The sequence below is a fragment of the Carettochelys insculpta genome, chromosome 12, assembly GCF_033958435.1.
Source record: "Carettochelys insculpta isolate YL-2023 chromosome 12, ASM3395843v1, whole genome shotgun sequence".
NCBI classification, from domain to species: Eukaryota; Metazoa; Chordata; order Testudines; family Carettochelyidae; genus Carettochelys; species Carettochelys insculpta.
This window is the reverse complement of record NC_134148.1, coordinates 39,582,628-39,608,748: the sequence shown is the minus strand read 5'-3', so window position 1 is coordinate 39,608,748 and position 26,121 is coordinate 39,582,628. Positions and strand designations below refer to the sequence as shown.

The window sequence follows — 26,121 nt, the reverse complement described above, 5'->3', positions numbered from 1 at the left end:
TGCCTTAGGCCCCACGTCTTCCAGGGCATGGAGCCAGGGCTTTCTTCCACCTTCTGCCAGGGCATGCAGTGGCTGTTGGCCCCGCTGATTTCTACAGTGATATGAAAGGCTGCTTACGGGCTAATAGATCTAGGGACCCTTTTGTCTTTTATTGAGACATTTCAATAACGTGAAAATATCAGACCTACCCTTTGGTATTCTTGCGCTCTCACAGTCGCAAGGCATGGAAAACAGCACAGTGTAGAAAGGACTCCTAGTAGGACCAATCCAATGTAGGGGACCCAGGGTGGCAGCGGGGATGGGGGTGGGGACAGGGGCGGGGGCAGGGGCAGGGCAGGGGGATGGAGGTTAGCGCTGAAGAAGTGTTTTCATGCCTGACTAAGTGGATACAAGTGTTACCTTGCTGAGGCACCTCCTACAATGCTAGTTCACGAAGATCAATTGCAGGAGGATTTGTCCTAATTAACCATTAAATTAACACAGCTTGCAGGAAAAAATTTCCAAATGGTATTAGGACCTCAAAATATATGGCAGTGGGGTCTATAAGGGAGGCAGACAGCTTAGACTAGGCTTTGTTAGAGTTTCATTTAAATAAAGCCTAATGTAAGTGAATAATTTTCTTGACATGGTTTAGAAGTCAGAAAAAGGTCTCCATTGAAATATTTCACTTTTGCTGGCTTTTGTGGGGGTGCTTTGCACCCCTCAGTTTTTATTTTGCTTGAAGTTTTGAGGAAATGGTAATTGTTTTCATGAGAAATGAACACAAATGCAAATTTTTGCATGTTTTTCTGTAGAAATGCTGTCTTTTAACAAATGAGCCCATTTTTTTGCTCTGACTTTACCAGGAAAACTGGCCTATTTTCAGTTGGAATGGACCAAGGTTTTTCTTGGAAAAAAAATCCCCCAAATCCTGGGTTAGTTTTTGGATGAGAAGCAGTAGGATTTTATTTTTATTTCCTTGTGAAATAAAAAGGTTCTAGCACAAAGTTCTTGTCTCACATGTGATGAAATGCTTCACAAAGTCAAATGTTCAATAGAGGGTTTATTCTGAGAGAAGAATAAAATTATTTCAGGTTTTGGTTTGTTCAAAAGAGATAAGATTTGTCATGTCACATCTACACACTCAAACCTGAGCCTATATGGGTACAAAGATGAATCTCCAGGGAATTTATTGCAAAGCCTGCAGAACGAATGATGATTTCTAATGTATTACTATCAGTTTATCCTTTAAATTCACTGTTAAAGCAGCCGATCTGGCCTCTATCAAAGGTACTGAGACAAAATAACACTATTTAGAGAGATCTTGGAAAGCGGGACAAAGAAGAAAGGGCAGTGATTATCTGATAGCGTTATACAGAAGTTGTCAGAAAGGGTAACACAAAGGGAAGGAAATTACTAAAGAGGGAGCCATTCAAGATGTAAGCCATACAACAGTTGTAGGAGCCAATTAATTGGTAACTTATTGGACACAGTAGCTTGCAGTAGATGGCTGACTGGTTGACAGGAGAACCATTCCCTGAAGTGTTTAGAAATAATAGAGTAAATTTCACCACTTCACCCACTGAATAGTCAACTGTTGCAGTGTATTCTGAATATGCTAATACGTGGTGCCCAATGTCCGATAGAGTAGAAGACGCATGTGTCTAAGAAGTAGAAGGCTGCTATGCCATGGTACAAAGAATTCACAAAAGATCTAAATGGTCAACATTAGAAAGTTGTTACTTTCTTTCTACTTGCTACTTACAAAAGAAAGGCTTCTGCTTTGTTGCATATTCATATCGCCTCGTACGTTTTAACGGATTTCTGTAATTGGTGCTCATGTGCCAGTCGTTTGCTTAGTAGACAGAACAATGGAATCCACTGCAATGAACAAGCATCACAGATACCTTGGAAAATTAAATAACTTCTATCACAGCTGGCTGGACTCTTTCCTCCTGATTCCACTCTGATGGGAAATTTTAAAACTTCCTTGTGCACGGCAAAGAGAATCTTTGCCAGTGTCTCCTATCTGGATTATAGCTAGCTTTGGTGTGATGAGTGTTTATTAATTAGTAACCCATCTGCTCTTCACTACCAATCAAAACCTACACCTTAAAAACACCAGGCATTTTAAGGCCCCATCAGTATCCCACCTGCTGTTCTTCAGTTGGTTCTGTTTTGTCACAATCTCATCAGTATCAAGTGAAATGGAAACGACCGAATGCTCAGAACAGGCACAAGTACCCAGGGCTCAGTTCCTCCTATGGCCACTGGATAAGCCATGTGGCACTAGGACACTGAAATGTGCTTCATCTCCTGCTCAGCTTGACAGCTGTCAGAACATTGGTCTGTGGACCACCCATTGTAGTGGTTTGTCAGTGGTTCTTTGATTGACTAGTTATCATTTTCTGAAACACCTGCTAGAAACCAGTCTCACGGGCAATGTATGTCATGAGGTAGGAAGATGTAGGAGGTCCATGCAATGGCTTCTGTCACATGGAGTCATACATAGAATTTCAGCCTTAGAAATTTTGCTGGCCTCTTTGGACTCCTTTGAAAAAGGGGTGCTGTTTCCAAGCTCTGATCCTAAAAGGGAAGGGGGTTGCAGTCAGAGCCCTGAAGAAGGCTCATAGTACTGTGTAGATTCATGCCCTGTCCCATCAAGCAGTTTGGGGATGCAAGCCCTGATTTCCACCTGAGTTTGGCAGATTGATTTCAAATTCCTCTAGTGCATGTAGTGTTGTAAACATTTCCTGTCTGAGCCAGGCCACCGTCCCAGAGGAACCTACCGATTCACAGAGCTTGGGATATAGGAGGGGACTGGCTGCATAAGGAATAACACCTTCTCCTGACCATGCTCAGAGAAAGGCTGTCTCAAGTCTTTGGAGCTGGGCTTGCACTGGGGAGCAGTGACAGCGCTGCCATGGCTCAGCATGGCTGCCGAGTTCTCACTTGCTTTTTGACGGATTGCCTCTTGTCCTGTGCTCAGAGTGTGAACTCTTGAGGGCATCTGTTCATTATTCATCTGGTGCCTAGATCCCTGGATAGGCTTCTGAGGCGTGGCCACAATTCAAGTAACGGGAAGTTCAGGTTCCCTTTGGGTTTAGGTTTGCCAGACTGACTAGACTCAGAATGTTGAGTTCTTTGGAGATCACCAAATCCTGGTTATTTTAAAGGGCTCATAGCTCTTCATCAAGGTTTGTCATACAGGATAGAGCAGGAGTCAGCAAACTTGCAGAGGCAGAGTGCCGAAATTTGACCTCTATGTACAGTCTGAGCGCCGGTGATACTTTTAAAATCACTAATAGTCCTACTTACAACAGCTTCATTCATAAATGAATTAAGATGCAGAGCTTTACCATTTAGGTGGTGGTTGGTAGCATTCGCTGGTTTTTTGTTAACCCACAGGTGGCCTGGCTTTTGAGCAAGCTGCTGGCTGCATGGGGGAGGAGGGGCAGGGCTGAGCTGAGCTTCCAACTCAGGTGCCGATGAAAATCAGCTCACGTGCTACTCTTGGCACCCGTGAAGGGGGTTTGTCGATGCCTTTGGGAGCTGAGGAAGCCAAGTGGCAGCATTTACAACAAGTTAGTTCTGGCCTCAGTTTGGCTGCGGTGGGAATTTTCATCTTTGGACTGTAGCCTGTTGCAGTGGCTTTCAGTCTTTTTCCTTTGCATACCCCTAAAATTTCTGAAGGGAAGTGCAGACCCCTTTTGAAATCTTAGAGCACAGGTTGAAAACCACAGCTCAGCTGTAAGATGAGGGTGTGGTGGTTAATGTCAGCGGAACAGGTTTCCTGTCCCTAGCTCTGCCAGTCACTTGCTGAGTCTCTGGGCAAACCTCTCTGTGGGGTTTCCCTAACTGTGTGATGGGCTTGAGAAGAAGTGTCAGGCAGGCCTGGGGGTGGGGAGGTACAGCTAATGTTTGTGGAGCCCTCTGAGCTCCTCAGAGGAAAGAAGCTGCACATGCACAAAGGATTATTTTTGTGCAGTGGGGCTTGATAATAAAAGTACTGAGGGCTAGGTCTGCACACTCCTGACTTCAGGAGAAGGCTTTTGGCTGTGAATCCTGGGTGAAGGGAGGGACCACTTCTGACCCATCTGGGGACCTGGGCCCCTTGGATGGGCCAGGTGTAAGCCACCCACTTGTCGACATTTACTGGCTAGCTTATGTGACTCCCCATTCAGTGTGCCCAGGCATTGCACAGGGCACCTAACAGTGGGGCGAGGAGTCTGCTGGGTGCCTAAAATTAGTCAACACTGAGTCCCTGTTGTGCCCCTAGTATTGAATACTTGCAGGGCCGTGTGACTCTGCTCCCACTGCAGTGAACAGTGAGACTCACACGAAGTTCCCTGGTGCAGGTCTGGGCCCTTTATCCACAAAGCCCCATGGATAGAGAAAGTGGGTGGGACGGAGTCAGGGAGAGCCTGATTGTGCCTCAGATGCACTCTTATAAGCACTAGTTTTTCCTGAGTAGACTATAAAACAGGTGTGTCCGACCTGCGGCCTGCAGGCCGCATGCGGCCCTGGACAGCTAGTAATGCGGCCCCACAAGATCGTAAACTTTTAACATTATTATGTGATTTATATACATTAACTATATTATATATTTTGTACACAGCCCAAGACTATCTTCACTCAATGCGGCCCAGGCAAGCCAAAAGGTTGGACGCCCATGCTATAAAACATAAGTTGGCCTAGCTGTATCGCTCAGGGCTGTGAAAACTGTACAATTGTGCCAAGTCATTGGGTGGACCCAACCCCCATGGTAGATGCTGTCATAGAACACAAGAACTGGAAGGGACCTTGGGAGGACATCGAGTCGAGTCCCCTGCCCTCAGAGGAGGACCAAGCATTGTCTAAACCATCCCTGTTAGTTATTTACCCAACCTGTTCTTAAATATCTCCAGTAATGGTGATTCTGCAGCCTCCCTAGGCAATTTATTCCACTGTTTGACCACCCTGACAGTTAGGAAGTTTTTCCTAATGTCCAACCTAAACCTCCCTTCCTGCAGTTTAAGCCCGTTGCTCCTTGTCCTATCCTCAGAGGCCATGGAGAACAAGTTTTCTCCCTCTTCCTTGTCACACTTTTTCAAGTATTCAGAAACCACTATCATGTCCCCTCTCCTTTCTCAATTAAACAAGCCCAAATTGTTTCAGTCTTCCCTCATAGCTCATGTTCTCTAGACCTCCAGTCATTCTTGGTGCTTTTCTCTGGACCGTCTCCATCGACTTCGCTCCTGCCACTTGAGAGTGTGGAATCACTAAGTTGATGGGAAAACCTCTTCCATTGCTGTAATAAGTGTCGGCGCTGCCGACTGCTGCTGTCATGTTTCTAGTTTAGACAGACCGCAAGAGGGAGGGAGCATGAACTGAGCCACAAAAGTTATGTCTTGTGATAATTGGAGACTTTAGAACTTGCCTGGCTTGAATGGTGTATGCAGTGTAAATGTAAACGTGTCAGTGCCTGGATATTAGAGGGGCTAAAGTGTGGGAGGTAATATCTGTTATTGGACTGACATCTGTTGGTGAGAGACACCAGCCTTTGGACCACACAGAGCACTTATGTCCTCCTTACTCATCTTGTTTCCTGAGTGGTGAATATGAGTAGGGAGCATTTTTTTGTTGTTTAAATAAAAGATAAAGTTAGCTGGCAGGAGAAATTTCCCCAAACTCTCACACCTCTAATTAATAGATGGCAGCTGTAGAGACAAATGGAAACATATAAATACTGATATTTAGACTGCCCTGTGTATCTGACACAGCCTGTGTCTTTTATGTTTAAATTATATAGCACGTGGTAAATAGCGTAATGACTCAGATGGGCATTCAAGTCATATTTCTGTGTTAGGCTGCATGATTGTATTAATGAATGAAGAACTGCTTGCTTGGTACAGCCTGCTCACATATTTCACCTGTCCTACTTCCTCACAAGAGAGATCTGACTTTTACACCTATTGTAAATATGGGTTTCAAGAATGTCCAATGTAAAGATGAAATCAAGTTCAATCTGAGTTTAATTCTGACCTTCTTTACAGGTTGGTTTAAATACTATTCAAAGGAAACCGACCTTTCTTATTTCTCATTAAACCCTGGATAGGCCATGCTTTACTGTCTTTTTTATGGCTGAGCAATTTACTACAGCAGCACATTGACCAGCAATACCGTTATTTAATGACATTGTTTTTCTCCAGCTGAAAGACCCAAGCACCTTTCACTGTAAGGTGAATAATGAGGGGTCTGCCTGCCTGATGGAACAATGAAACCTTTGAGTTAAACATTGCAAAGAGCACGGGCAGGAGATGCTTCTGCAGATTTCAGGGCATGTCCCCTGCTTTGTGTCTTTCAATCTATTGTGCCTTTTCTCACTGCTCTCTGTCAAGGTGCCATCTGAAATTAGGTTCTTTATTTCTGTGGTTCTGAGGGAAGGAACATGTGCTGCAGGACCTGCTGATTTTTTGCAAAGACCTGGTTTCATACCTAGTGTCATCTGTTAGTGCTCCTGTTCTTGAGACTTGCACTGGCTTGGTGGTGATAAGGGGTTTTGTTTTTGGTGTCAAAGGCCTAGCTCCTGGAGTGAGGTTGAAATCACATGTCTCAACAGAAGTAGAAATGAACAGAAGAAATTGGTGGGTGTCCAGGATAGCACAGGTAGCATACAAAGTGGTTTTTCAGTCGGATGATTGTCGTTTGTCCTTTCCTCCCAGAAGAATGACGATACTATAATTGACCCATATAGGCCTTTAGCCCAGTGCTCTGCAACCTGTGTGCCACGAAGCAGCCATTCACCTGCCATCAGATTTTGAGAAAAAAATATTTAAAGTGAATTGAATAAATTAGCGGTGGCTCTTTGAGCCATTCAATGCAGCTTCTCCTCACAGCCGTGGGCCGGGAATGCCAACAGCCACTCTGCACTCGTGCCCCAGCTCTTGGTGGGAGAAGTGCATGACGGCGGCTCGGTGAGTCACTGGCATCAAGTTTGAGCAGGAGACGGGGGGTGCCTGACGCTAGGGGAGCACGAGGGGATCGGGTTAGAGCAGTGGGGGGGAGGCTGGGGGGACCCAGCTCTGGGGTAAGGGTAAGGCATTGAGAGAGAGTGGTGGGGCTGGGGCTAGGGGTGCCTGGCTCTGGGGGAGGGGGAGAGGATTGGGTTATACATATTGGGTGTGCCGTGAAGTTATAACAAGTGCTGAAGTGTGCGGCGAGGTGACAGAGGCTGCTGAGCACTGCTTTAGTCGGCTCTCTGTAAGGCTGTGGCCGGCTCTGGGTTCTTCAGCGGTAGGATAAACCCGCATAAAAGCTCTTAATTGTGTGATACTAGACCATGGAAAGAATTTTCTTTCTGACCTCAGTTGCTAAACAGTTTATCTCCTGAAGCATGAAGACTGCCAGCCAATATAAAAACTGTAAGGGCTGGGGGCACCTATTGCTGCAGGGTTTGGAGGGTACTTTGCAGCATAAAACAGAGGGACTGTACAAGGAGTTGACCTGGACAATGGGTGTGTGTTGGGGGGGGTGTCTCCAATATATGACTGCAGTGACCCAGCTACATTTTGAATGTCACCAGCTTTGTTTCCATGCTGATTTGCACATAGATTTTTCTGTTATTGGATTACAGCCGAGATTAGCACTGGAATGACTGTATGTACCCAGCAGTGTCTTTTAGAACCATGCTTCCCTATAGGATGCATTTGTCATGAGTATTGCAAGCACGGTGATTGCTTTCTCCTGGCTATTATTTTATTGGCTGGTTATATTTTGGCAGCTGGCAGGTATATTCCTGTATTTTTCCATAATAATGAGCCTAAACGTTCCCTTAATATTTCAAAACACCTGACTTGCTTCATACAGGAGCAAATATTTGGAGAGAGTGTGCTGTGTTCAGGGGGTGAAAACCCCCAGGCTTGGCCTGCAGTGTTTGGTTCTGTAGGGCTTTTTCACTTCTTTCCAAGCACAAATGCAAGAAGGAGGCAGGATTTCAGTTTCGCACTGGCTGAAAGGGCAGCCCCCCCCAGCACGGAAGCCCCGGCTCTCCACTCCTACTCCCTGGAAAGGGCGAGGGCTGATTTAGAGCTGTGCTTGTCAGGTGTGGAGTCTTACAACACAGTCCAAAGGAACAATAAAAAGCAGTGGCTTGATGTTAATGAAGCACATGATAATTGGGGGCAAAGAAGCAGCTGAAGCTCTTGGACTGACTTTTCCCATGTCCACAGCAGAGCTTGAGTTGCATCGAGTTTAGCCTGGGCTAAAACTCCCAGAAGTCAACAGAAAGCTTCCCCTTGCGTGTGGCTCTCGGGACTCATTCCCCTGGATGTGGGCTGGGGAGCTCAGCTTAAAGGGACACTAAGCAATTTTGTCTCGTTTCCTCTTCCAGATGGCCGTCCAATTGGCGTAGAAGGAATTCAGGTGCTGGGGACAGGAAACCTAATGATTTCTGACCTCACTGTGCAGCATTCTGGGATATACGTGTGCGCTGCTAACAAACCCGGCACTCGGGTGCGGCGAACCGCCCAGGGAAGGCTGGTCGTACAAGGTAAGTACTGCTGAATGATTACACCCCTTTGTTTTCTCCACCTCTTTTTAGCCCGGTGTAAAGATCTGGTGCAAGTTCAGTTTTTTTCTTTAGATGTTCTTGGCATTGCACAGTCGTGAGGAAGGGAAAGGTTAAAAAGCACCATCCTCTCCAATCCCCGGCTCGGTACGGGGGGAGGCTAGTCTGAGTCTCTGTCCACACTGTTGCATCCATTGCCACTTTTAGGCACCACCTTGAGCAGAGCTAGCGCGTGTCTGTCTACAGCTGCGGTGTGGGTGTACCTGGGACTGATACTGCAAAGCAAAGCCTTTCCTTTTGCCGTCCCTGCTTCATATCCAGCCCAGGTCAACCCCGATTAGAAGACATTGGCATTGAATGGTTCTGCTGCTGCCTTGGGGAAACAGATTGAAATGCCTCCACACAGTTCTTTTGGTCACAGAACTCACCTGTTTGTGCCATTCTTAACAGGACCAGCGGGGGACCCAAAGGTCAAATGGGCTTGGAGATGCAGGTGCTCTTTTCTATTGGTTTCCCCGAGTGCAGGGTTGAGTTACATGGGTAGGGTGGCAAGAGAGAAGCTTGTAGTACTATTGATGCTGCATTAGACGAGAACAGGTGGACAACTGAGTTCACTCACCAGGGCATCCTCCATGAACAGGAAATCATTTTGTGCCATTAAGACATTTAAAGGCCAGTGAGTCATGGATCCACCGCGAGAGATTCGGACAACAGATGATGAGTCTGAGCCACCCTCTCAAGATTCAGAGTGGAGTTCTGAAGTTTCAGTGCCTGGGTAGGACAGCCTGCACCAGGGTCCCACAGCAATAGTCCTGAGAGGCCACTTCTCTCGAGCTTTCCAGCATGTCCACTAGCAGCCAGGCCAAGCACTCAGAATCTCACGGCACCTCCGGTCTCCATGGTGAAGAGAGCCAGGCGGGTTCTGAGAAAGGCAGCACAGCTGGCAGTGTGGAGCTGCCTGGGAATAATCTTCCCCTGATTACAGGCTCTCACCTCCTCTTTAGGCTGGTCCTCTTACAGCATCTCACGCTCTCATCAGCTCACTCATTAACTGTTGACTGATGATATGCTGAATCTCCAATTACATCTCCTGCTGGAGCGGGCTAATTGGCCCTTTCACGCTGGTGACAAGGAAAGTGCTTGCTTTCCGCCCGATGCTCACCTGTCCCTGACGAAGAGTCACATGCTGGGTTCACAGCTGTATATCTGCAGAGGTGATATCAGCACCAGAACGAATTGATCCCGGTCACTCAATAAATATATTCCTTTCCTTGCGGATGAGCGGAGAGCCCTCGGGCCACAGGGGGCCGGCTCCTCCTGGTTCCCAGCTGCTAAATCATATTAAAAAGCTGAAATCCTTTCCCAGTAAGGAGTTGCCACAGGTGTGTTACACCAATGCCAGTGGGATGCAAGGGGGTCACCGAGCCATCTCCCTATTCCGATGTGGCCCACACAGTGGACAAATTTGGGAAGCCCATCATTATGCATTTACTTCTGTAGCACCAAATAATTGAGAGTGGCTGCAAGGTCAGATTTCTTTGTGTGATGTTTTCCCTCCGCTGGCTGGGAGAGAGACACCAGGGAGGCTCCCCATTCATCTTGAAAGTTAAAGGTGCTGAATAGAAGTGTGGCTAATAATTCATAGCAGGAGTAAGACAGATTCAGGTTTTGGGACACTAAATCAGGAACTGCCTGGAATGCAGCCAGATGTAGCTACACCTTTCAAAACCCCAGGATTGCAGTGGGGCGGGGGAGTTGAAGGAAAGTAATTTAAAAGTACTTGGCCTCTGGGAGAAGATCTCTTCTGAGCGTGCAGTAAAGGCCGTGGAACCGAGCTTGTTTGTGGAGCAGAAAAGGGAAGTTTTAAAAAGATGCAGCTAGTTTAAAAATGTCCATGGAAGTCGTTGAAGGGAAAGCTTTCCATGTTGCTGACTGCTCTGCTGTAGCTGCAACGTGAGAGGGAAAAGGAAATGGTTGTGGAGCAGAACTGATTACCAAGAGGCAGGGTTTAAAATCACACTTGAAGACTTGGGTTTCAGATCTGCTGTAAATCCAGAGTTACCCTATGGGCTTCCACGGGGGCTGCTGCAGATTCTCCCTGGTGTACCTGTTGCTAGGTTTTGCTGTCGCAGCCACCGGGGACAGCATCCTTGTACTGGCGCAAATGCTTTTACATGAAGAATGAGAAGATCAAAAGGCTGTATGAATATGAGGAGCTGGCGACTGCTGCATTGAATCCAGGAGTATCTGGCTCTTCCTGTCACTAGCTGAGCTGGATCCTGGGGCCAGTTTGGAATTCAGAGTTACAGCAAGGCCCACTCAACCTAAAATTTAGTCCCTTTCCAAGGGTCGAATCCTTCCCCTGTGGAAGCCAGCGGCAAAACTTCCATTGGCACCAGACTGGCGCCTTCTCTTTGCCAGACGATTTTGCTTTATTTGAACTCTGTTCTGTCTGAGCTTTCCCGCTGAGAGCTACAAGTGATTGTTATGCAGATATAACTCAGAAGAAATCGGTGGGAGTTAGTGACAAAGCTAAAACCCACAGTCTCTCTAGCAAGGTACCAAAAGTTCAGGGGAAAATGAATAACAGTCAAGCAAAAGTCTTAATGCTTCGTCTGGAGCTTTGCTGACGTGCTGAGCTCCCAGGACAATGCCCAGGTTCCCAACGCATGATATTGCAAAGTGCTCATAAATAATACTGTCAGTCCTCTTCCAGGAGCCTCTCAGCATGGGTTCCGGGTAGCAGTCAAGGAGCCTTTGCAGGACTATGTGAGGATGCTGTTCTTGGCCATGTTTTATAGGTGGGGAACCGGAGACAGGAAGAGAAGAATGTGGTTTGCCTAGACCAGGCAGGAGTTGTTGGTATTTCAGCTCAGAAGTGCTGACTCCCATTACTCAGTTTCAGTCACTAAGTAATGCAGCCTCCTGAAGATCTTAATGAAAATCTGGGCTGTAGCTTGGGCTGAGATCTTCACATTCTATGTCCTCACTCTCTGTTTGAACACTGAGTCTGTTTCAGTGATAATTATCTTTCTCATTACAATCTCCCTTTTAGATCATCTACTTCCCTCTTATTATCGTCCTGGGACTTCTCCTGCCTTCAAAGGTTAGGGTCTTAGTCTGTCTCTGTCTCTCTCTCGCTGCCCTCCCCTATCCGTTTGGAGTTCTTTGATCTCCTTAGTTAAGTCCCCACACAGAAAAGTTTCTGTTTTCTTCTGGGAACCCAACACAGACATTTGAATATCACGTTGTGCCACGTGACAAGTGAAAATCTGTTGAGGAGCAGACTGTGTCTAAACACAAAATGGAGGGTGTTTGTGTGGGGCGGATGGGAGCAGCGGAGGCATCAGTGGCAGTAAAGAAAATAAATCAAAGGCCTCTCTTTCTCTGTCTCCGGTACAATCTATTGTGCTTTATTATGTGTTTGGTGTCATAACAAACTGATGGGCCCTGAATAGCCAGATGGTCACCAGTGTTCTCCACTCCACGCTTCATTGCCTCCTGAAAGCTATGGAGAAAAATGTGATCCTGTCTCACAAACAACTTCCCATCTTGAGAACACATTTTAGAAGGATCTTTTTGACAATCACCGCCTTATATCTCTGTTCATTGCTCTCAGAAGTGGGGTTTGTTCTTTTGTACAGTAGCTGCTGCAGCCTCTACTCTCGTGTGAGCAGTTCTGTTGATTTCAGTAGCAGGGGCTGCAGGATGAGGCTCCAGGTTAGAATTAATTCACAGGTGTGCTGCCATCACTGTGTGTTGTGCTGAATTTTTTGGGATTTGTATTGCCAGAGTTGCTTGCCCAACCCAAGGAGCTCTTAGCGTTTGCACCATAAATTCATTCCATAAAAACGTGTTCAGGATTTCACCATGAAAAGATTTGCGTTAACTTCACCAGCTTAAGGGGCACTTGCAAATTTCGGATCCAGGCTTGGCTTTTGAAAGTTGGAGACGGTCCATCCCCATTTCTCCTTTCCGGTGTCTGAGACAAGAAGTTCTGTGTCGATAGCAACACAGACACGCAGCCTCAGTGTTCAGAGGAGGTAGAGTTTCACTTTGGATCATTAGCCCATCTTTCCTGAAAGTCACATGTCATCTTTTGACCAATAGCAGTGCTGTTTTCTCACAGTTCACCCTCCCAGGGACTTCTGAAGGCCTGCCTATGTTCAGTTAAAACTCTGCTCGTAATTTTCCACTTTTTGCCCGCCCTAGTGAGCTGTCCAAGTGCTGCCTTGTAGATGCTCAGGTCAGTACATAGGCACATAGAACGGCCATGTGCAGTAATGGTTAGTCTCAAGATTAGCTTAGTGTGAGACAGAACATTCCCCAGGAGTAGAACTCCATAATGCCACTGTTCAGCCCAGCTACACTTTTGTTTAAACATTTCTGAAGATTGCATTAAGCTTTGTTGCTTTGGGATACAAGTGTCACACCATGATCTCCTCATTCAGGGCAATCCAGCTTTCTAGCCTCTCGCTGCCTTTCAAAAACAAAAATCAGGATGTGCATGGTCACCAGAGCTGTGGTGGTGCCCACTTAAATATCGCCGAGGAGCTGGGTGAAATGGGTTTCTGGATTTCTTCCCGCTATGGCCGTTGGCTGTGTTCAGGTGGAAGAAGCAGAGGCCTTTGAGTGAATGAACTCCCACAAGATGATCCAGCCATTATGACGGGCAAAGGGGGCTGGGCAGCGTGGAATGGAAGAAGGCTGGTGTGGGGAGGGAGATTGGGAAGACACAGTGTTGCAAACTCTCCACCTTCTCCTCCTGAATCCAGCAAAGAAAGAAAAACAGTCCACAGCTGCTCACCAGAAACACGCTGAAGATAGGGGCAGGGCTGAGCGACCTTCATCAAGGGAAGACATCAGGCCTCTTCCGAAAGCGTGGCTGGGAGACAACAATTGTACCAGTTTTCTGAGGCATTTGGAATTTCCCAGTCAGGAGTTCCCAGCCAATTAAGCGCTGAATAGTACCAAGTTGTAAACCAATGCAAGGCAACATTTCCTCTTTTTCCCCTTCTCTTGCACTCATTCTTCCTCTGTAATAGGCTGGTCCAGCCCCAGGAAAGCATACCAGCAGCCCTTCTGCTTGAGAAATACAGACCTGTGGTATTAACAATTTACCATAGTAATCGCTAGTTGTTCTTCCCACCAGACTTCTGTCTCGCATGAGCCATTGCCCCTCTGCTGTGCAGTATTGTCTGCTTTCCATAGCTCTGGTCGAGGTGAATACAGGCATGTTGCCCCATGTATCTGATAGCACTTGCCTCAGAACATTTCTCTGGTCCCATTATTTACTCCTCAGGCTGTATCCATGTCGGTATCGCTTAGTGGAACTACTGTATCCGGCACTGCATGCTCTGGCCTGAATTCTGGTCTGCTCTTGTGTGGCAAAAAAGCCAGGGGATTCCTGAGATATCTATCTCTGCCCACTGTTGGCTGCCATGTCCAGAATCTTTCTAAGGGCCCAAAGGCCCCTGGCCAGGGCCTAAACTTCCTGTCCCGTCCCTGATCGCACAGCTGCTGGGGAATACGTGTGTCACCTTCACCAGCTTTCTCTGTGACCATCTGCACGGTCTGGCATTGCCAGCGCAAGCCAACAGCCTCAGTCTAGCTCCTCTTGGCCACCACAGGGCTACACGAGACCTGAAAGTCAATCATAGACACACAATTCCTACTATAACAATTGCGTTGCTGGAATCGACGTATGTAAGATCCATTTATCTGGTCGTCCTCACAGGAGGAGTTTAATGGGAGAAACAGTCCCATTAGCCTCCCTTCTCCTCACTAGAATGAGGAGTACTAGGGTCGACAATAGATGGTCAGTTTGGCAGTTGCCAAGGTCGATGGTTTGATTTATCAAGTCCCCACCAGGCGCACTAAATCGAACCCCGAAAGATAGACCGTGATTGAGCCGGTCTTCTGGTAAGTATAGACGTACCTCACAGGTCCATGTCCCCGCCCTTCCCAGGGGAAGATCTAGAATTTGACCTTATGTTGTTAAACTGCAAGCAGGAGGTTCCAGGCAGGCTGGCCACTAAGGACTGTTTCACAGGACGCAGGAAGAGAGGGCAGGTGTGAGGAAGCAGCTGGCCATCCTGAGGTTGGAGTTGGTCCCCAAAGTGCACTCAGGAAGAGGCTCTGGGGAGAAAGGGGAGCAGGCTGCTGACGGATCAGGTCTATCCTGGTCTTTTGCTGGAGATTTTAAGCAAATGAAGCCTGGACCTGGGCGTTAGCTCTGGTTTTGGTTAGGGAACAGCCAAGCACAGGGAGCTGAGTGGGGACATGCTGAATCCAAGGGGTGGGTTTTTGAATGGCAACTAGCATCCCTGGCACAGGGCCAGTGGACACAGCTGTACATTGGCTACCCTGGAGTAAAATACATCAGTGTCCCCATTACTCCCTCTTGGCACCAGCTGATGAGGGAGAATGAGATGAGACCGTGACTCCAGAAGTGTTCTGCCGTGTGGCTAGTTCCTTGTTTAAAATATGCTTTCCCGTAAACAATTCGGGGTCGGCTTGTGGGTGGGGAGGGACTGTGTGCGGTAAAGGCAGCCAGCCAGGCAGCAGAGGTTTCGTGAAACAGTACAAGAGGAGCGGGAAGATGCCCGTGTCCTCATTCGGCATCTTCTAGTGCACATGCAGCAGCAAGAGCAAAATGACCCACAGCCTCCAATGGGCTCAGATAGGCACCGGCGTCCTTGCGAAACAGTTGCCTTGCAAAATTGCCCTAGCACAAAACATAGGGAAGGATAAGGCACCTCCTGATGGCTGGGTCGCCATGCTGCTGTGCTCTCACTGTATATCACTTGAGCAATACAAAGAGACCGTCTGCTGCAACCCATCTTCCATTTTTATTTAATTTATAACCGAACTTGATCTAGGAGGTGAAAAAAGTCAGGGCGTGGGGAAAAGAGAGAAAACTCATTGGCTGGACTCCACGGAGATCTCGGCAGGAAGGTTCAGGTATACGCGGCCGTTAGGTTTCCAAGGTTAGGTTCCCTATTCGTCTCCGACAATGAACTCCGTCAGTAGAACGCCCCCTGCTGCTTGGGTAAGTCAAACCCACTTCTCTCTGGGCTCATGTACACGAGCCCCCTCCTTGAAAGGGGGCATGTAAACGAGCCCGAGGGGTGAATAGCAATGAGGTGTGGTGCGGCATGTGCAGCACCTCATTAGCATATTTCTCGCCTACGTTGCTAACTTCGAAGCAGCGGTAAGCAGTGTAGCCGTGGGCCCTTCACAGTACCTGCCAAGTTCCCTTTGATTATTAAAAGTTAACCAGGGGAGGGGTGTCTCCTCATCAGTGGGTGGTTTTTTGGTATCGTCACTCTCATGGCTTGCAGTCTTTATGCCGTTGCTCGTTAGCATCGAGACTTTTAGCTTTGCTGGGGTCCTGAAGCAGCAGTCACAATGCCATTTTTCCTGTTCAGCTTTGATGACAAAGAGCTGGAGTTCGGCTTTTTTTCTTTTTCTTTTTTTTTTAAATCCCCCACTGATTCTGCAGCAGACGTCCAAGACAAGGCACACAAGGTCCTTGATCATGCCGGTGTAACTTGGAAGTAGCTCCGGTGTAGAAAATGGAGTTACCTAGGTGTACAAGAGTTACTTGGTATAAGAGGAGAATCAGAGCCAGACAATGGTCTTTTTCTCACTTGGAGCATCCTCTTAAGGCAAGACCGATCATTCTTATCATAGCACACTAGACCTGGAAGGGACCTCAAGAGGTCATCGAGTCCAGTCCCCTGCCTTTCATGGTAGGACGAAGTACTATCTAGACCATCCCTGATAGATGTCTATCTAGCCTGCTCTTAAATATCTCCAGTGATGGAGATTCTACAACCTCCCTTGGCAATTTATTCCAGTGCCTCACAACCCTGATAGTTAGGAAGTTCTTGCAATGGAACAAACCACAGAGCTTTTCCTCTTGCAAAATCTCATTATGTTTATTGTGGCTGCAGGCTCTCAAACAGCACAGTGTGAACACATCCACCTGGTTGGAGCCAGTCCCGGCTGGCAGAATTATTTTTCTTCGCTCTTTCCCTCATTTTGCATGGAGAACTCAAGCCTATTTGCAAAATGAGCTGGAAATCACTTCTCTCTGCTGTTTGCGTGGAAACGTGGTATTTGAATGAATGATTTCCTCAACAGCTGTGCAGCGTGTGCCTCCTGCCCCCATCTAAATAATTGGCTAAAGTCTCTTTTAAACAAGACATCTAAGCGACTAGCCCCGAATCAGGTGTCCCAGATATTCCACCTGCAGTGCTGTCACCTTCACCAGGTCACTGCAGAAGCGTCACGGCAGCCAATCCACCCCAGGCTGCATTCTCATTAGCACACTGCTAGCTAAGCAGGGAAGGACTTGGTCTGTATGGGCCCAGGAGACTGTTTCTATCTGAGTCAGTAGAGAACTACTGACCCAACACCTATTCATCCAATCGGCGTTTTATGATTACGCCCATCCCCTTAGAATCTGAGCAACTCAACAAGTAACAGCCAAACAAGGGCTACAGTGATGGGTCCCAGTACAGGATGAACCTCTCTAGTCCAGGACCCTTGGGACCCAACCAGTGCCAAATGAGAGAATTTGCAGAACCATGGGAGAGCAATATTGTTCAGCAGCATTACCAACACCTCCATGGCTGACTGGGCTCTTAGAAGACATTGAGGGGTAAATTAGAGCCAAATAACAGCACAGAAAGCTGAGAGCCAGGACTGGTGGCTGGAAACAAACTTACGAGACTGTGGAAATCTTGGCCACAGCCATGATAAGTGGACATCTGGCTAACTGAAATGATGCTGGACCATGGATGTTGCTGGACAAGAAAGTGCTGGATTAGAGGGGCTCAACCTGTATCACAATTTGGTTGGACGGGAGTGTGCATAGGTAGAAAATTGCAAAAGACAAGTGGCCTAATTTTCTTCCTAGCTTTCTGGAGGGCAGGTGAGTGAAATGAATCCCACAGGGATTTTCTAGCTAGGCTGCAAACCAGGTTCTGATTTTGTGGTGACCCACTTGTGCATACACACGTGTGTGCACACACATAATCGAAGGCATTGCCTGAAACTCACTCCCTGTGTGGATCCAATTTGCTACTCTGCAAGGTGCTGCCAGACTTGCGAAGGGTGTGGCATGAGCCGGGTCATAGCAATGAAATTGATTTTGCTCTTAGCCTATCGCTGTACTGGAGCAACAGCCAAAACCAATAGAAATCCAGGATTGTCCCATGCTTGCAGCTCTCTTCCAAGAGAGACAGGGGCAGAGACTTTTTGTTCCTTGCTGGTGAAATTCAGCCCTCCTTGGCATTACCGTTGCTCCAGTACAGCGATTGGCTAAGAGCAAATTCAACACTACAGCCATGCAAGATGTAAGCAGCAAGGGCTTGTCTCCACCTGAAAGTTAATTTGGACTTAGGGTGTGGATTTAAAGCTCAGTAGCTGTTCCATAATAACTGTGTGTGGACATGATCTCAGAGGATCATTGACCTGGGGCTGGCTGTCTGCACCTAGGGCGAATTTCACCCTGGCTGACTCCCCTCGGCAAGCCTGTCTGCTGGAAGTCCCGCAATGTAAGGGTAGCAAGGAAGGTGGTTATGCATCTTTCCCGGCAGTGTCCACTAAACTCCCACTTGGAAATTGCCTGCCTGTGTAGTGAGCATCCCTTGCTAAGCAACCTTTCTTTTGTCAAAAATATTCCATGTCTGCAAATCACTTGGTGACTTTGGGTCATGAATTCATTAGACCTGTGGCTGTTTGGTTGTCTTGCTAGCATCTATTGCCGATGGCAATTGGATGTGGGTCTTAGCAGCAGTACGGAGTTTATTATAGCATTTTCCTTTGAAGTGTAACTGCTTGTATGCACTTGACTATTCAAGCATGCATTTCAAGTGCCACTCTCTGGATCCCAGCACATTGCTCTACTCTGGGAAATGAATTTGTCTCGGATGAGCTGGTTGGAGGGGGAGGAAGCATTTCCTGTTAAAATCCTGTGAAAAGGAAGAAATGTTTGTGACGCTTGTGAATGGAGCAATAATTAGAACCATTCTAGCTTCTGCCTCTGAGATATCTGGGCCCCAGACTGGCCCTCCCTGGCATGACAGCAGTACAAAATACTAACGTTTGAACTGGTATCACTGGGAACTCTCATAATTGTTGTCTCTTTGACTGCAGCATTGCTGATCACTAACCCTGCCTGATGGAGGGAGTTCCGTACTGCTCCCCAGCCAGGCAGATGGAAATGAACGTGGCTCATTTGAACTGCATTGCTCATAGGCTGCAGTTTTCAGAGTGTGTTCTGTAGCTGAAGAGCTTGAGTTCCAATTTAGAGGGGAAGAATTATCATAACATTTTGCATGTGAGCCTCCGAAAACTCTTTGCTAACACTAACATTGAGTACAAAGCTGTGGTGTGATTTGCCGTTCGTGGCTGGGCGTGGATGAGGGAGTGGAAGGATGGGACAGTGGCACTGGAATACCGTCGGCAGAAACACACTACATTTTGGGGCTCGTCCTTTCAAATGGGCCTGCCCAACAGCTGACTTGGCATCTTGCACCGGAGCTCATTTCATCCCAGGCACACGATCAATCCCCTGAAGAAAAAATGGAGGAATCCACCATCCCCCACCACATACCGAAAACATGGAGCAGCCCTGAAGCACCGCACAAACAAATTTGTTAAGTCACGAGCTCTTGTGGGCAAAGCCCACTTCCTTTTTCATCTGGAGAAGTGGGTTTTGCCCACGAAAGCTCATGGCAGATTGCTGTCATCCCTACTGGCCTAGGAATACATTTATTAGTCTCCAGGGTGCCTGAGGACTGCTTGTTATGTGTGAAGCTACAGACTAACACGGCTACCCCTCTGAGAGTCAAAACATGGAGGTTTCTCTGGCTTTTGTATTACATCCCTGTGTTGAGCTCATTCAGATCAATAAAGATCCAGTGGCTTCTCTCTAACGTGCAGGGTCATTTGTAAAGGACCTTCAATACACGGACCTTGTACCAGCATATCGGACCAATGTTACAAACCCATTGTAAACAGACAGGGCTTTGTAGTTCAGGGTAGCCTAATGTAATAACGTGCCTGTGTGTAAACACGCAAGCGTCCTTGTCCCTGAAAAACGAGGAAGGGGACATTGTGTTTCTAAGTGACTAGCCCTCCCGGCATCAGCAGCTCATCCTAATACTGAAACTTCCCTCCTCCCAATGAGCCAGCCCAGCTCTGTTCTTTGGTTGGTTTCAGTCATGGTCACAGATGGGCGAACACAATCTGCAGACCACACACGCCTGTCCTGAACCTGCCATGCCACCTTTGGATCTGAGCAGCTGCAGCGGTTTCTTTTGTCCACCTTTGCTATGCTCACAACATAGAGTCTGGTTGTTCCACAGTGCACCAAGTGATTGACCCAGGGTGGGTGCCAGGGCAACACTGGCTGCTCCTGGCAGTATTCCTCATGCTTTGCTTTCCTTCCTTCACAGCCCCCGCAGAGTTTGTACAGCACCCTCAGTCCATTTCCAGACCGGTAGGGACCACTGCCATCTTCACCTGCCTGGCTCAGGGAGAACCGCCCCCTCAGATCACCTGGCTGAAGAACGGGCAGATCCTGGAACCTACTGATCACATCAAACTGAAGAACAACAACAGGTAAATTCATTGGCGACAGATTTCAGCCTCATGTTGGGCGGAGGAAGGACAGAAAGGTCAGTGCTGACGTAAAGTTTACAGCTGGGGTGTAAATCAGGAGTAATGCTACTGAATTCAGTAGAACACACTGGTGTAAATTAGAACAGAATTCTTATGTGTGGGGAATTTCATCAGTCCCTAAAAAATCATTGGAACTGTGCTGTCCATCAGCTGTATGTCATATTATTTCAATACAGACTCAGGATCAGTACGGGCAGCAGAGCAAATTAATTTCCCTTGCATATTAACTTTCGTATACAAGATACCTGAGGCTACTTTGGTGTGAAAGCACAGTCCTTTTCTTTTTCACTGAGGTTGTGGAGGTCTCCTTCAGTCATAGTGACTGATGAGCCTTTGCAGTGACTATTTTTTGGAACAGATGCTGACAATTTTGATCCTGTGCGCTGAGGCAGCTGTGTGTTAAAATGTCCCTGTCCTGCTGGATGCTAGGAAAATGAGCCATTTCAGGACACTTCAATTCTTGCTTCTTGGTTGCTTTGGAAAGCAAACACCCTAGCTCAGAGTGAGGCTAGAACACAAGAGATTGGTCACTTTCATGTGCACTTCCTGAACACGGGTTCTCTTGTAAGGAAAGACTCTCTATTGCCCTACAAGAGGAAGTAGAACTGAGGGGCATTATTGGGAACTATCAGAGCTGCAGTGGGGAGGACAGTGGGAAGAAACACACACATCTTCCTTTATTAAAATAGACCTACTAATGATCTAGCTAAAGGAGTCCAGAAAGATGGTCTTGTAGGTAAACACTGATGTAGACCCAGAAGACCTGGGCTGAGTTCCATTTCCTGGCTCTGACTCCTTGTGGGGAAGTCACTCAATCTGTTCCTTAGTTAACTATTAGCCAAAGAGGTGTAATTGTGCATTTCGGTTTCTACCCTTTGTCATACTCTTCAGAGTTGAGTCTGTCTTAGCTTAAAGGTATGAACATCCCAGCGTATGAGAAGGCCCTCTTTTTACGTGCTCTCTTTTTAAGTATGCTTTAAACATGGTGTCCGTTCTGAGAAAAAAAAAAAGCTTTACGGAACTTGCTTCAGGAGTTTCCATGTTTGCTCTGTCTCCCATGATTCCTACCCCAGGTTTGCGCAGTTCAGTAACAAAAAGATGTTTCTACTCATCACTAGCACTGCAAACTCAGTCAAGAGCTGAGACACAGATTGGGTTCTCGGTTTGCATGTAATACCAAAATCACAATGCTGTAGGCTAGTTGCAGTAACTTCTTTGCAACTCCCTTCTTCTCAGGCTTCAACTACACTTACGTGGCTTTGTTGCCTGTGGGGAGGTGGGATGGGTGTATCTGGGAGAATGATTTAGAGCCAGTGAAATTGCAGAAGTGGGCTGGTAGTGAACATAGCGGGCGTTTTAGCTTCCAACATGTAGCTTTCAAGCCAAGCACTTCTTCAAATCATGACCTTGGTTGAAAATCACACTGATCAACCTGAAAAGATTCCACCCCTGCGTCTCCATTGGTTCTGCAGAGCTGATGGGAGAAGAAACAAAAACAAAACCCAAACTGTCATTGAAATAAGCAGAGCTGGAAGCAGCTTCATAAAGAGCTCTCTGAGCAACTGGAAAACTTGTCTCTTTCACCAAGCGAAGTTGGTTCAGTAAAAAAATATTTTCACACGGTCGTTCCCAGAATGGAACCATGCTTTAATCTGTACCTTCTGATCCATGGGACATTTAAATGCTCATGCAGGACCCCTGTTTGAGATAATAGTAGCTTCCTAGCAGATTTTCATTAAATTTGGGCCTTTTATCTCCTTGGGGAATAATGCTTTCCACTAGTACTAAATAACTGCATTTCCACACTCAATACGGTCATGTTTGTGTTGCAGAAATAATATGGTGGGACGCACTTAGGGTGAAAATTACAAGTTGACATCACAGTTTCTATGGAAATAACATGGAATAACATATGATGAAATAACAGTTGCTGTGCCAAACGCCTACATTCTCAGCAGAGCTTTGTGGGCCCTGGTGTGATAGAATTGTTACCTATATTATCCGTGTGCAGGAGTCCAATTAGCACAACATTGGCTGAGAAAAACCTCATCCTTCAGCTTTGTCCACCAGGGAAATGTTACGGTGCCATTTGCTTCTACTTCCTGGGAGATCAATGCTTGTGTTTTTAAAAGCTTTATCATAGCCAGTGGGGATGATAAGCAAGGGGACATTACTGATTAACCTAGGAAGCTGAGTAGCAGATACTGCTGCCTCAGATGCTCTAGAACCTGCCTGGGGCATAGAAAAAGATCAGGTACTTCAGGAAGAGCTTTTGCTTTTCCCACAGAGCGGCCTGGTGTCTCAGGCAGGGAGGTGTGACATGAGGCATTTCCCATTCAATGTCTTGGGTGGGCTTGGGGTGGTTGAGTCTAGAAGCTTCCAATCAAACTAGAGAGGGGGTGGAAGAATGGAAGTATTGTTATGCCCATTTTACAGATCACTGAACTGAGGCACAGGGAGCCATGAGCCGTGTCTACACGTGCATGCTACTTCGAAGTAGCGGCACTAACTTCGAAATAGTGCCCGTCACGGCTACACGCGCCGGGCGCTATTTCGAAGTTAACTTCGACGTTAGGCGGCGAGACGTCGAAGTTGCTAACCCCATGAGGGGATCGGAATAGCGCCCTACTTCGACGTTCAAGTAGGGACTGTGTAGTCGTTGCGTGTCCCGCAACTTTGAAATAGCGGGGTCCGCCATGGCGGCCATCAGCTGAGGGGTTGAGAGACGCTCTCTCTCCAGCCCCTGCGGGGCTCTATGGTCACCGTGGGCAGCAGCCCTTAGCCCAGGGCTTTTGGCTGCTGCTGCGGCAGCTGGGGATCCATGCTGCAGGCACAGGGTCTGCAACCAGTTGTCGGCTCTGTGTATCTTGTGTTGTTTAGTGCAACTGTGTCTGGGAGGGGCCCTTTAAGGGAGCGGCTTGCTGTTGAGTCCGCCCTGTGACCCTGTCTGCAGCTGTGCCTGGCATCCTTATTTCGATGTGTGCTACTTTGGCGTGTAGATGTACCCTCGCAGCGCCTATTTCGATGTGGTGCCGCGCAACGTCGAAGTTGAACATCGACATTGCCGGCCCTGGAGGACGTGTAGACGTTACTCATCGAAGTAGCCTATTTCGATGTTGCTACATCGAAATAAGCTATTTCGATGTTGGCTTCACGTGTAGACGTAGCCAGAGACTCCCAAGCTGGAAGGGACAATGGCTGACCTCCAGTAGAATATGGTACCGAGAGCTTCCCCAAAATAAGCCCAAGAGCAGATTTTCTAGAGAAACATCTAGTCTTGATTTAAAAAAAAAAAGACAGTGATGGAGGAATTAAATTATTCCAAGGATTCATTATTCTCCCCATTAAAAAATGACACCTTTTTCCATTCACAATTTTTCTATCTTCATCCTCCAGAGGATCATGTTGGACCTCCTCTGCCAGATTGATGAACTCGTTATCAAACATTAGTTCCTCGTGTAACTACTGACTGGGATCGAATCATCCCTTCCACCTACTCTTTGTTACACTAAATAGACTGAGTGGTCTGAGCTGGTCACGATGATGCAGCTTTACTAATCCCTTAGTCCTTCATGTGGCTCTTTCTGGAACTGTCGGCAATTTACCAGCCTCCTCCTTTAATTGTGGGCACCAGAACTCAACACGATCTCGTCAAATGCTGAGGTAAAATAACCCCTCTGCTCCCGCCTGCGACTCCCCTGTGTGCACCTCCTAGGTGGCATTCTCTCTTCTAGCCACAGCACTGCACTGGGACCTCATGATCCACTCTGATTCTTGTTTTTTTCCTCAGAGACTCCAAGGTTCTGGCTCTTCTGCAGCTAACAGTGCATCAGCAGCGTGGGTCAATATAACCTAGCTCGCTTGGATCTCACTGGCTTGAATAGCCACAATAGTCCGCTGAATTAGCATGGCTGTACAGGCCCTCTTAGGACTCTTGCCAGGCTCACAAGTGGCTTGCCTTCTGCTGCAGCTTCCCTGCTCTTGTTAGTAGAGCTGTCTAGGCCGGCGTGGCAATGTGCAGCCCATGGGCCACATGTGGCCCAGTGGAGTTCCACCTGCAGCCCATGCACCCACTTGTCTGTCCCCTTCCCCCACACCTCTTGCATATTGGTGCACTGAAGCCCATGTCTCACTTAATCCCGCCTTCCCCCCCACCCCTAGAACTTTCAGAGCACCATGAGTGGGCTGATTCATGCTGTGTCCTACCCTTTCCCCTCCTCCAGGAACTTGAAGGCCGTGAGGCAGCTGATCCACAGTGCTCCGAAAGTACAGTGCCCCAGTGTGCAAGAGGTGTGGGGGAAGGAGGCAGACAAGGGGGGCATTGGGCACCCACTGGTGGAACCCCAATGAGCTGTATGTGGCCTGCAGCCCCCAGGTTGCCCACCCCTGGATTTCAGTCTTGCAGGCCACTGAGACGGAGGGCCAGTCCTGCGACCTTCTGTCTGGTCTTGGTTGCCCATCGCTGAGCTAGACCGCAGCTAACCTCTCGATGCCTTTGGATGCTGTGGTCACACCTCTGCTTGCGGTGTCGCTAGTCCCTGAGGGTTTTGCCCAAGAGAATTTGTGACAGAGCGTGGCACTGAATCCAGTTCTTCTTCGTGTCCTCGTGCGCTGCCTTACCCACAAGACCACCCTTCCGCGCAGCCTGAGGAAGGTGTAGGTATCCGGCGTTCAGAGATACTCGAACGTTTGGCACAGTGGTGAGTAAGCTACAGCCTGCAGAGGCTACACCTGTAGCCCATGGACCCCCCTTAGCTGCCCTTCCTCCCCCACCTTCCTCTCGTGCACTGGGGCACCAGAGCCTCCCACTTCCTCCTGCTCCCCCTTCCTTTCTCCCTCCAGAGCTGGAACGCTGCAAATCAGCTGTTCACAGCTGGCCGAGCTCCGGGCGAGAGGGGAAGGAGCAGGGATGGAGCGCAAAACAGCAGATTCATGGTGCTGGGATGGGGAGGAGCAGGTAAGCCTGGAGCGCTGATGTCCTGGTGCATGAGAGGGGTGTGAGGGTGGGGGACCAATCGGGTTCCGCGGGCTGCAGGTGGAGTGCCAGTGGGCCGTGGGCTGCTGTGGCCCACTGAGACGATCGTGCATGGCTGCTCTGGAGAGCCCATGTATTTTGGAATTAACAGGACCTACGTGAGTTTATGGAAGGAAATAGCGAGGCAGGCATCAGACACCAACAGGCGCTGAGCCCAGGGTGGTGGTTGATGATGAAGATGATACCTGAGTTTGCAGCTCAGGGAAGTGGGAGGAATGGGACACACATGAGGAAGTATTCAATGTCATTGACCCAAGAAGCACCACCGCACGTGGGTATATAGGGCGTCTGATCGCTGCAGTGAAGGACGGACTCGAGAACTGGAGAGAAGAAGTCGACAGTTCGTTTTCTAGCAAGAACCTTTGTCAGCGTGTCCCTCCGTTCCATTCTTGGGTGCAAAGCTGAGCACCGTAACCTGCCGTTCCAACCCCAGTCGGTGTGTGCAATCAGGCCTTCGGATTTATCAGGCACTTGCCCTTGGAAAATATTTTTCCGTGTAATGATGGCTCTAGAATCTAATGCTAATGAAGCTAAAACACTGCACTCTAAGCATTTTAATTAGATTACCCCATTTCCTGGAAAATTCATTTGGATTAAAGCTCTGGTTAATATGACTATAAAGGTCTGAATGCCCCCAAAGGGGTTTTTTGAAAAAGAATAAATAATCCAAAATTATACTGTGAACTAATTGATTTCCAAATGTACCATCTGAGCAGCCACGTGCGTGAAACCGGCGCAGCTAGAAGTGGTGGATAAATATGCCAAGTGCCGGAAACAGTTCAGAAAAGGAGCTCTCTGTCAGAGGAATGACATCAGATCGCAAAGAGGATGTACAGGTTGAACCTCTCTAACCTGGAACTCT

At 47.8% G+C, this 26,121-nt stretch overlaps 1 protein-coding gene across 1 annotated transcript in view; it reads left to right on the top strand.

Moving 5' to 3' along the window:
- The window catches only part of IGDCC3 (immunoglobulin superfamily DCC subclass member 3), a 184,411-nt gene that overhangs the window by 114,541 nt on the left and 43,749 nt on the right, over positions 1-26,121 (top strand). Inside the window, exons 5-6 of the mRNA XM_075007042.1 lie at positions 8,351-8,509; positions 19,999-20,164. Of these exons, the coding sequence (XP_074863143.1) occupies positions 8,351-8,509; positions 19,999-20,164 (325 nt within the window). The remainder of the gene's footprint in view (positions 1-8,350; positions 8,510-19,998; positions 20,165-26,121) is intronic.